Below are 12,218 nucleotides of genomic sequence, written 5' to 3' on the forward strand. Positions count from 1 at the left end.
AAGCAGCTGGCAGCGTTTTTGTGTTTTCCAGCTTGCTCTCCCCAGCCTGGATACTACATACACTCAACCTGGTAGGCTGATTTAAGCATTTACTGATTGCAAATACAAGATTCAATCATCAATTTTAATTACACGCCTCAGTCACAAAGCAAGCCAGAATTTATCCTTTCTATCTAGTCTGATCAAAGCCTGCTAATAATGTTTAATATTACAGCCTGAGTGTTTAGGTAAGTTTTTTCAAGCTGTTATAAGGTTACTTACCAAGGGCTTATATAAGGAACCTAACTAATGTATGTCTTTTGATCCATTTAGGTCAGCTGATTATTATTTTAAAATGTACCTAATGTTAAGTACATGGCCCCAGAGGATACAGACTCCAAGGTTTCCAAGAGCTGAGGGACTGTGCTGCACAGACAGCATTCCCAGGCCCTTAGTCATAAGGTGCACTTCAAATATTTCTTCCATCTGCTCCAGGCTAGTAGGTTGCAGGTCACCTTTAGATAAGGCTACCAAAGTACTAGCTGGTTCACCAGATGTTCTGCTAGGACAGAATGAGCATGATGATACCTACAGTCCATGAAGTCTAAACTAATTCTTCTGGGACAGAGCAGCATTTGCTGTATTTTTTTCAAGGTAGAAGCAAGCAATGCATTAGGCAGGTACAAAGTAATCTGCCTCTCCACTAGTTCCACACAGAAATTCATAAAGCAGAAACAAAGTTCCTTTCCGACACATCCTGGTTATTACCAGTTTTAAGGGGGATCAATGCAATTCACAGATGTATACTCTTCAAAGCAAACACTGCTTTTTAATCAGGTCACTGATGTAGCTAGGTGTTGGCTCAGTCAGTTAAAAACTTAGAACATTTCAATTTAGTTTACTGTTGTCTGGACACTGAAACATCTAACCAAACTACTATATAGGTATTTGTAACATCTACACTTTGTGTTTCCTCTTGGTTTGGAAATTAATCTCCTTCCTTAATGATTTAGTAAAAGTAAATGTAAAGAACAGGTAATGAGTAACCAATGAAGGGTGAAGGGGCAGGTATGTAGAAAATCCCTCCTTTTTCCTCATTTGACAATTATAATTCCCTTATACTCCTCAAATATGTGTGGGGGGGGTGTTCTTGGGTTTTGTTGTTACTGCTTTTTGTTTGGTTGTTTTTCTGTTTAATATTTAATTTCTTCTTTTCTTAATTAAAAAGATTTTCAGTTGAGTTAAGGAATTCTTAGATTATGATGGATTTTATTACATACTTAGGACAATGTAACAAGTCAAACCCATTTAGGGTTTAGTACACGCTTTCTCCCCTACCTTCTTGGAGAATTTCTGGTCCTGTGAAGACTGTGTGAGCTGGTGCTTAGAAATTCAGATCTAGAAATAAGTGTGGCTTTATTTTTAATTTCAGTTTAATGCTACCTCTAGAATGCCACACTTCTATAGAAAATAATATCTTAATGTGTATTTTATGTGCATGTATACTAATGCAGACTACAACACTATCAGAGTATTACACGCATCTTATTAAAACAAGTATTGGACACAAAGACAACTAGGTGACCATTTCAGAAGCATATTCTGTAATGCTGCATTTTGGATAATTATCATGCCTATTACAACTTCAATCTCATGTTGGTTTTTGTTTGGTTGGTTTTTTCCTGTGCAGAAGAACATCAGATAGCAGTCAGTGTTATACCCAGCTTTGCTGCTAAGTGAATCACGCACAACCAAAGACTACTAGATGTGCTAAATTTAGTAAGCCGGATTTGTTATTTAGGTTGAACTGCATGTGAACAAACTGATAAAACAATCACTTGAGGGAGTATCAAACCACAACAAAACATAGTAATAGTAATTTGTAGTGGATGTGACATGTAACTATTTAATAAAAATATACCCCAAACTTAACACTACTGAAGTTGCACGCTGTTTATACATTGTACATCCACACCACAGCAATACAGGAATCCAGTCATTTCGCAGTCTTTTAAGCATTCCAAAGCCTTACCTTTGAAGAACCGTTTGAGTACATCTGTATCATATTTTCTGCTCCCTGTTTTACCTTCAGTTCTATATCCAATTGCTTCTTTAAGGCCATCAATCTGTTGTTAGTAGGAAAACGAGGATCGCTATTTGGAGTATCAGGAGTTCTAGGACAATCTGGGAATTAAAGGCAAAATGTAACATGTGCAGAAAAGAAAAGAAGATGAAACCCCCCAAACCTCTCCCCTGCAAAACACCCTAAACTCTACTCTTTTGATATAGGTTAAACAAAGCTGGGACATCATACTTAAGACTGACTTCTCCCATCCAGGGCTACTTTGTAGCAGCGCTGCAAATGCGTCTTAACATGAAAAGCCTCACGAAAGCCCAGTGACTCCTACACATGTCCTAATTCACATGAATCACTTCCGGCAGCGGTAAAATAGGCAGGTTTGCAGCTAGCTTATTTTAGTTTCAAAGGACATTTATTTCTTCTGGAATGTCTTGAGTCAATTAAAAAGGCAGGTTTTCAATAACTTCCCCCCCACCACCTCTTTTCACTCTTGATTTTAAATCTAAGTGTTTGAAACCCAAACAAACTTGGACAATAATATTAAATACCAATAGACATGGTCTAAATACAGATATTAAATAGGTCCTCATGAATTCTAGCGTGATCACTGCAGACATTTCATGACAATATTGAGAACAGATAAACTGAGCCTTTTTCTTAGTCATAAAGATGAATGATTTTTGCTCTGGAATCATAACAAAATCCTGGGATAACTGGATATATAGCCAGAGAGGTTACTGATCAGTTGTGATCTGTGGGAAGGATAAAGCTTTTTTGTTTGATTGTATTACTGTGTTTAAATCTTCATCTTGCTGGACTAATTTAATGGAATGCAAATTAGTTTTATCAAACTATACAGTCAAATTCTTTACTTTTTCTATCCTGCTCCTGAAAAAAAATAATCTATTGATCACTGGTCCATTATTCAGCTTCTGCAACATGAACTGTTGTCGAACTGCAAATAAGCAGTCACTAGACCATTCCCTCGTACTTAACTATCTTCAGCACACCTGTCCTTTTAGCTACCTGTCCTCCCTACAATCCCAATGGCTTATCTTTCCATTTTATTTGTAAAAGAGGATAATTTATGTTCACTCTAATCAGATTTTTTGCTGTTGATTTCTTCTACCCTAACAATGGATAGAGTACCTTCTCTATGGACAAATGACATTACCTGGTCTCCTGAAAAATAGTATTTACCTGATAGCAGCACTATAGGCTTTTTTAACAATCTTAATTAATTTTCCTTGAACTAAAACTATGATGACAGATTAAGCTCCAGATTTTTTATTATAAATAACAATAGTTATTTATATATTTGCTGTTTATAAATAATATGTAGAATACAGAAAGAAGACATGAATACATAAATAATAGTTCTTTATGTATTATTCCTCAATTTCAAAACACAGGCATTGTAGTCACATACAAATTATTAATTATGAAGTATCATAGGGAGGTGATGTCTTATCTGCCATTTCATATTTCTTCTGTAAATTCTGATAACGACTTTGGAAAGTTAAATAAATTTTATTTTCAAGGTTGCTACGCAATATCCTCCCAAACTGTGATCTTTGCTGAGGGTACAGACAGATTTAATGCAAGGAGAATTTTAAGTTCCTTTGCTGTTAATTCACTCTTCGCTTCAAGCTACTTTTAAGACTCTTACTGCATCCTCAATACTTAAAAGGTAGTGCAGAAAACAGCTGTGTGTTTTATTCATTGTCTCAATGTTTTGGCATCGATCCTCTGTGAAACTGCATTTGAACAGCTTTACCTTAAATCTGTTATTAATAAAACAAAGATTAACAACATGCTTTCCTCCTCTCACTTATGTCCTCACATTCAACTAATCCTCACCTAAAAATCTATTCGAAATTAGAACACGGAACTTGAAAGTCGCAGCGTCAAGTCTTCTTGTAAAGCAGATTAATCATAGAAATGAATATTTACCAACTTCAGATTTATGATCTAGGTGTTTACCACCTAAGATTCTGCCCTCTGATGATCCCTGGGAAGACTGTGGGGCTCCTGAAGTCTGTTTTCACAGCTTTTAAAGATGCACACAAGCAGTCTTCCTTTGCATTAAAGCAACACTCAAGTTGCAAGTCAAGGACTAATTAAAGATACCACGGTTCAGGTTGCCCAGGGAGCTGTTATTATCTCCCTTTGCATGTCTGCACTGTGATGGTGTAACCACATCACTTTCCTGCGGGTCATCTCAAGAGCTTGTCTGTACTTATGGACTTAAACTACCCTGTACCATTTAGTTTAAACAGTTCTACTATATGCTTTATTAGTAAGTAGCAGCAAAGGAAACTTTTCTACACTATGGACCAATTGCTAGGAAGAAATAATTTTCTGCCTTTAGGCATAATAGCTGTTGTAAACTCCCAAACAGAGCAACATGGTTTCTTAAAGATTATTTTTCTTTTTTTAAGAAAGAAAGAAAAGGGAAGGGAAAAAGTTTACCAAGAGCTTTTCCAAATGCCTTCTTCCCCTCAACCCCACAACAGCCTGAGGCAGCTTGTTACAGAAGAACTCAAATTGAAGTTTTAAATCAACCAGACAAACTGGTCCTGTTATGGAAAGTGCTGACAATCTTAGCAGTAGCACTACAACCTACATCTGTGTTAGCTGTTTCCCTTTCTCTATGATGTCTACTGAGGTTGTCATCACTTTGGTGTGGCTAGTTCTGTCTCACCTAATTTGTGTAAAGCACAATACAGAGGGGCTCAATTCTTGTCTGGGGACATTAAATCATCTTCACAATACAAATAAGTGATAAATTAATCCAGATGATCACAATCGATGGGATTTAGGTAGATGGCTGAAGTTAAACAAGTGAAATACACATACCAAACTACTATTTCACTCAGGTAGGTAAGCAGGACTGGGGAAAATGATTCTCCAGTTTGTCACATTTGTTGGTCAGTAAGGACAGTATGGGACTTGCTATTTTAAATGCATTCCAGTCCATCTTCACAGAGCATAGCAAGAGCTTAGATGGGGTATGGATTAGTGTCCCTAGGCATTTTCTTCTTGACAGTGAACATCAAATAAAGTAACAGATGTATTCTAAGTGAACTTCAAGTAACTAGCACGCTAGTTTTGCTGAGCTATGACTTTTGTAGCCTAACACTATTAAGTTTTGTGTGGCTTGTTAGCACACCTCCAGGCTGCTGGAAAAGCTGGTGTTTCCCCAGCACCTTCAGTGTCCTGTTTTCATGACAATACACTCTGATGAATTAAAATAATGATAGTTACTAATGATAGTTTAACAGATGTCATTTTATTAAACATCTGGATTGCACCAGGACAATGGTGATTTTCAGTCTGAAATGTTTATTTTAACTGTGATCTTTAATCTTCCAGAAACAACTTCTACTTTGAGTCTTTGCTCATCAGCAAAAACTTCTTGCTTCTGAACTGCCTTGTACCAGCACTCCAGTCTAAATTATATTTATTAGTGACAACACTCTAGTCTTCTGAGACTGGTGCTCATTACTTTGGGAACTCTTCCCCACATGCCAGCTACACTATTTCTTCAGTAAGCTCAGTGTGCAATCTAGGATTCCATGTAACTTTCTGAAGTTGGGTTCCCAGATGGTACCGCGCCATGCTGCTGAACTACTCAATTAACAGCAAATGCCCTTTGGTAAATAGTTAATTTTAATCTTATCTAGGGATTGCAGTTAGCCTCATCAGTGTCACATCCAGCAGAAATACTTGTGATGCATGTTGAAGAATTGCTGGAGGGGGAAATAAAGAGGCATCATCAGGCTTTTCTCAGGGAGTCAGATGATTATATCAGCACTTGTACAAAGTCATCAGTAAGACCAAGGCAGCAGCGGACATTATTGAATTGAAAATGAATCAAAGCTCAAGAATTTCCACAAAGTCAGTGCAGGACATTGCTTCCCAAACAATACCATGAAATTCCTATGGATGCTTGTTGATGGAATCTGTCGTCTAAAAAGTCCTAACCTCTACCAGCTTGGCTGTCACCTCTACCAATTTGCAGTAATTAGTCTGACAAATTAACCTAGTAATTTGTAGGGACAAAGAAATTCCCCAGACAGTTTCTTTCGCTCCCCTTTCAGCTAGTCATAATCTTACCCAACGTAATTTAATTTCCTTTGAGATCCCTACTACCAAACTCGATGTGAAGTGGACAGCTTAGGCTCTAAGTTACACGAATGGAATAAGACACCTGAGCTTGTCTTTTTGATTTCATGTTCTTCATGTTTCATCCAGTATCCTCAGCACCCTCAAAGGTTTTTCTATCATCTCACCTCCCTAACCACCTTTACTTCAGCTCTATGGAACAGATTAATTTCCTAATTTATACATATTCCACGTGTCAGCTCTATGCCTAATTAAATCAGTGACTTGCTCTAGGTAGGCTATTTCAATCTTACACCTCACTGAGTCATATTAAAAATCATAATATCTACTCCTACTTTTTATACACATGAAAAGAATATTAAATTTAATCTGTGCAACTGTGTAGAAGTACATTTTCAAGATAAAAGATTTCTTTGTTTCTAAGACTGAAGGAATTATCCCCACGTTCTCCATTAAAATAAAGCTCTCATTTTCAGCAGTAATGGTCACTGGGCTTGTCCCACTCAATTTTATATTGTTGCATTCTGCTTCACTTTGAAGTGCTGGCTTACAACTTTTAAAATTCCATGCCCTGGTATGACTAACACACTGCATGATAAGGGCATACTTGGGTACAAAGTCCCACTTCTAAAGCAATTCTAGATTCCCCAGCAACCTCATAATGTAAGGTAAACTTATGTTATGCCACAAGTTGTTTCTGATTCATACATCCTTTGCCAGATTTACCCTTATATTCAGTATTACAGCTTTTTGGCAAGCTGCACCTTTTATTTAAGGTTTAATACCAATTCTTCAAAAATTGTTGAAAACAATTTCCCATGGCATTAGGACACTGAAAGCTTTAAGTTCTAGGTAAGCCACCATCAAAAGAGTCTTTACTTGCTTGAAATGTTATTAAAACACAGTTTTCTACAGTAAATTAATTTACACTACATTTAATGGTTTTAACATGTATTGATTACAGTGTGCTGATAACAGAGAAGTTACAATACAAATTGGTGTTTTGTTCAAAAAAAGCAGTAAGTCACTGCTCGATACCATAAGCAACAATAGGAGGCACAACAGCTTGCACACACTTTACAGGTTTAAATCTGGAGCACTTTACAAAGATATGTTCACACCCACTTTTCAGATACAGGAACAAGGAAAGAGTACATTACTTTTCCAAGTTACCACAATGACCTTTCAACCTGTCAACAGAAACAGTTTAAAATTCTTCAGATCTGACAGGTCAAAAAGATCATCGTCTCGCAGTACTACACCTCAGTGGATCTCAGTCCTAACTATCACTCGAAAAGACAGAAGAAAACCAGGGCCACCTCCAAAAATATTAAAGTGCATAAAGAGAACACAGACCTTGACTCTCACAGCTCTTGAACACTCTACATAATTTTCAGCAGTCATGTTCTGCACAGTCTAAAAATTTCTCATGTCCTTTTCTGTTTAAAGTAATTTGTCACTAAGTAACCAGAAAAAGGTCAAACATGGGCTGAAGTGAAAAGCTGTAACTTAGAATAGAGCTAAACCCTGGAAACAATAGCTATTTTGGGAGCTCATATGTTTATAATTAATTTATATTATTATTAATAACAAATAGTTAAACTCGCTGTCGATCCACAGCAAAAGCAAACATTCCCATACGTGAGATAAGTCTGAGCTCTCCACAGAGGTACCTTCTGTCAGATGGCAGTGATCTTGAGGGCTATATGGCTATGTGCTTGCTGATTGTTGTGCGTATGTACACACACACACAGAGTTGGTATGCCTGAAGTTTTACATCATCAACCTCATATTACAAAAGCCGAGCTCACCAATAGTTAGTCAAACCTAAGACTTCAGTATTAAAAGATCAGAGTGTCACCTAGATGATTTGTACCCACTGGTCTCAAAGAAGACAAGATGTTTAATGGTAATGAATTACTGCCCATGAATAAGGAAGAGAACGGGCAATTAAATTACAAAGCAAACAATATCAAAACCACCAGCATTCAGTTTTGGAAGGTGGATGCTTGAAGATCTCTCAAGACTGCTTTTTGCTTGGTTGTTTCCCCTTCCTCCCCCAACAGTTATGCAATATATTATGTTAAAATGAGTCTTACACAAGAACACTTACGTGATGTGTGATACTATACAGACATCATAGGATCTCAGTAGAATTGCTAAGTTTTTTCTTGCATACCTCAATAATTAAGACTAAAAAACAACACTTTGAATGGAATGAAAGGTAAAAACATAATACTGAGAAGTTTAGCAAAAGCAGGTAGAAGCACATTAGTCTATCAGCCTTGATCTTTCATCCCTTGAGCCCTTCATGAAGTCCCCTGCATCTGAACACAAGGTTAGATGAGCCTAACAGCTAATCACAAAAGTAATGGCCATTGCTGGCCTTTTCAGAAGTGTACCAAAGATCTGAACAACATTATTTAGATCCCTGTATCCAAACTCTCTTTAGAACTAGTGAGTGCTTTCTTAGAGTTTACTGCATTTCCTGAGTCGCACACAAGGACAATGTTGCTCACTAACTCATTGTGATAGCTTTAAAATGATACACTGCAAAGAGACATTCCAATGAGAGCATTCTGTGCTCATCCACTTTTCAAATTGTACTGTTAGCTGAACTTCACAAATTTATGTCCACACAGATTTTTATACTTGGCCTGTATACAGTTTGTACACAATTTTCTGTCTGTTCCACTCTTCCTGTTCATTTAAAAGCCACACTACTGTCAACACTGAAGCAAATTTTCATAAACCTTAGCTGAAAAGGAGCAGAATGCTTCACATCTACTAGACATTGAATGGCTATCTGTGAATCATTCATTACTGTATTCATTCCCATTTTATGATGCATCAACTACTTCGCCTCACTAGCTCCAGCTGTCCCCTCTCCTTTGCCTCTTGTATCTCACAAAGATCAAAAGCAAAAAAACCTGCCAAGAAAACAGAGAATACTATGCAGGCCACAATGGACACTTTGATACGCTTGCAGCAAGTTAGAGGGCAAGACAGTATGAATTGCTGACATTACCTGCATAAATTCTCACTGTAAGCAACCTTTCTACACAAGGATCATGCTATGTTTTCTATTCTACTGCCCAAGCTTTGATGAACATTTGTTAACTTTTTGCCAAGAGCCTGTGAAATGTAAAATGACCAGGCTGGCAGTATCTCCTGAGTCACTTCACAAAGCTGAAAAAGGACTGTTTACTTTCACAACATTCCATCCTAAAATACGAATCCTGGTATTTAAACAAAAATACCTTCAGAATTAGTGTTGACTCACTGCCATGCCACAGAAAATACTAATTAAATCAATTACAACCATTCTGTGATTCTGTGAAAACTATTTCAAATGGTCTTTAAAATGGTAGCTTCACTGTGGAAATGACTGAAGAAATGTTTGAGAGGGTAGCTAGATAAATGGTGCAATAGACAAACACTTTGTAGAAGTTAGATTTAAGTTAAAAAGAGATCAAAGCTTTTAAGTACACGTTGTCAATTTTTCACTCACAGAATAAAAAGCTGACACTTAAAATGTAACTCAGAGAAAGTCACTGGAAGAGCTACTGAAATTTGCTTTTAAGTAGTGGAAAACTATTAGGAAATATTACAGTGATTGGGAAAATATTTTAACACAGTAATAACTGAAAAGTGAAGATCTGGTACATGTTAAGTTAGTTTTCAGAGCATCATCCGGCAGTTTGCAAAATACAGTACTACAAAAATTACTTAAAACTCAAAGGGACGGGATACCTATTTGTGAATAAAATCTAGCAAGCATGTGTAAGTAGCAAACTCACCAGCTACAGATTTGCTCATTCCCAGAGTGACTTTTTCCAGTGAAACAGGATACAGGTTATTGAAGCTAGGAGAAAGAAAACTGAATTCACAATAACGTACGTTACCTGCAACATCTTCTGGATCCGTTACAACAATGTGTGCATTTAACTCCTGTAACTTATGATGTAAGTCTTCTAACTTCTTATTCGATTTTTTCAAAATGTTGTCCACATATGCCAAGTTCTTTTTATCTGTTGTGACCTTTCTCAGGTTCTCTGCTCCCTCCTTGATTTTAAGTTCCTTCCTTATTTCTCGCTTGATTTGGTCCTTTATTTCGTCCAGCTTCTGCTGTACCATTGTATCAGAAAAGTCCAACTTTTGGCCAGTGCTTACATTCTCAGAGGCTAGAAGACTTTTTGCATCCCCCTAGAAAGAAAAACAGTAATGTGACTACCAGGAAATGCCGCTTCTTGACGATGCACATTGCATACGGCTAGGCTCTAGGCCTCTGTATATTACATGCACAAAGCTTTGCAAGGCCATTTATGATCCACGGGTCCACACTCATGTTGCTCTAAAGCAACAATCTCACAAAACATTACATGTTAAATGGAACTACATTTTACAAGGGATTTATTTTAAATTTAGTGACATCTTTACTATACCTATTTTTAACATCAAGAGATTTAAATACTTCTGGATTTGGCATGGCTGCTTGCCTGGCAGTTATATGCCTCAGAGCTAATGACTCACATTTGTAGTTTTCTAGATTTAATTGTGTTTTAGAATACATAGAATATGTGAGTTTGCTGTTTTAATACAGCAAATGGATATAGGAAAGAAGGTTAACTTCTAACAGCTATTATCCATGATGAATTTTTGTACATTCATTAGAATAGATTCTTTTTAAAGATTGTATAGAAGAAACTTTAAACCCCACAACTTAGTGATGTTTGCAAATGCTTACAAAACACCAGCATCTTTCCTAGAGATTTGTCAAGATGTTGCAAGAACATAAATTTGCTGATTTTTAAATTATTATTCCTGAAGTAAAGCCTTTCACTTAAAAATCATCTTACTTTCTTGTGCATGCAAGGTAGGTAAAAATGTAAATAACTAACTAACTAAAGGGTTGCAGTGTTGAACATGAGTTGGTGTAGTAAGGGAAGAAGTCTTCAGACCATATGAGGTCATGCTTGTTCAGGATACAGAACCTACATCAATAAAGTACAAATACAATTTAATTACATTCATCAGAACACTTCCTGTGTGTCTTACACATGGACCCCATACAATGAGTAGACGCTGGGTCCTATCTAAGTCTAAGACAAAGCCAAATGAATATAAATCAAAGAAGGGCTCTCCCGAACTTAGAATCTGATCCAGTCGTAGTTCAGGAAGTATTTCATAAATATGTGGTCTGATCTGTAAGTAACCACCCAAAAGAGAAAGCTTCCAGTACGTTTTCTTAAACAAAGATTTAGTAGATCTCTGAAATGGTTGGGTAGACAGGAAGGCATTTGAAGGGATGATTAAAAATTCCAGAGTTTTTGGAGTAAGATTAGTTGTCACCACTATTTGCTGTTGGAAACACTACAATACACAGCAAAACAACACAGCAATTAGTAGAAGAAAACACTCAAGGAGGAGTTCAAAAACTACAGCATTGAACTAATAAGCTGTAAGAATACCCCAGAACATATGATCTCTAGATACAGTCCACTGTGACTTTTTTGTTTATTAAAGGATTTTGGGCAATGAGAATCAAGAAGGTTGATAGGCCATACTTGTCAATAGGTAATGCTGACCAAACTCATTCAGTTTGTACACACTCCAGTAATACTGCTTTCCATAGGCAAGATCCAATCTGCTGGACCTCAACTATAACATTACAAGTTTACTAAATCATCTTTAAACTCTTCTTGTGAAAACATTTCTAACCCTAGCTGCTACTTAGCACAAAAAGTTAGCAACTCAAAAGATTTGTAAATATTAGAAGCTGTTGGAACCATCTTCATACCAGAGGATTTGTGAAATTCAGTAAAAAAGACAAGAAACAAGGAATTTAGAAATGACAAACTGAGTAAAAAACAGAAGAAGGAGAAAATATCATGCAAGTTTATACACAAAGTGCACTTGTGAATTCTGTATGCACATTACTTTAAGTGCAGATTAAAATAAATAATTTACTAGGCATATATAGAGAGGCTATTAGTAGTTGCCCTGGGAAATGCATCACATTGTTTCTATA

General features: G+C 36.7%; 1 protein-coding gene across 1 annotated transcript in view; it reads right to left on the reverse strand.

Moving 5' to 3' along the window:
- PKN2 (protein kinase N2) overlaps positions 1–12,218 on the reverse strand; it is a 54,363-nt gene that overhangs the window by 20,415 nt on the left and 21,730 nt on the right. Inside the window, exons 2-3 of the mRNA XM_054165327.1 lie at positions 10,093–10,393; positions 2,012–2,163 (exon numbers count right to left, since the gene is read on the reverse strand). Coding sequence (XP_054021302.1) covers positions 2,012–2,163; positions 10,093–10,393 — 453 coding nt within the window. The remainder of the gene's footprint in view (positions 1–2,011; positions 2,164–10,092; positions 10,394–12,218) is intronic.

Source organism: Dryobates pubescens, chromosome 11 (genome assembly GCF_014839835.1).
Source record: "Dryobates pubescens isolate bDryPub1 chromosome 11, bDryPub1.pri, whole genome shotgun sequence".
Classification (NCBI taxonomy): Eukaryota; Metazoa; Chordata; class Aves; order Piciformes; family Picidae; genus Dryobates; species Dryobates pubescens.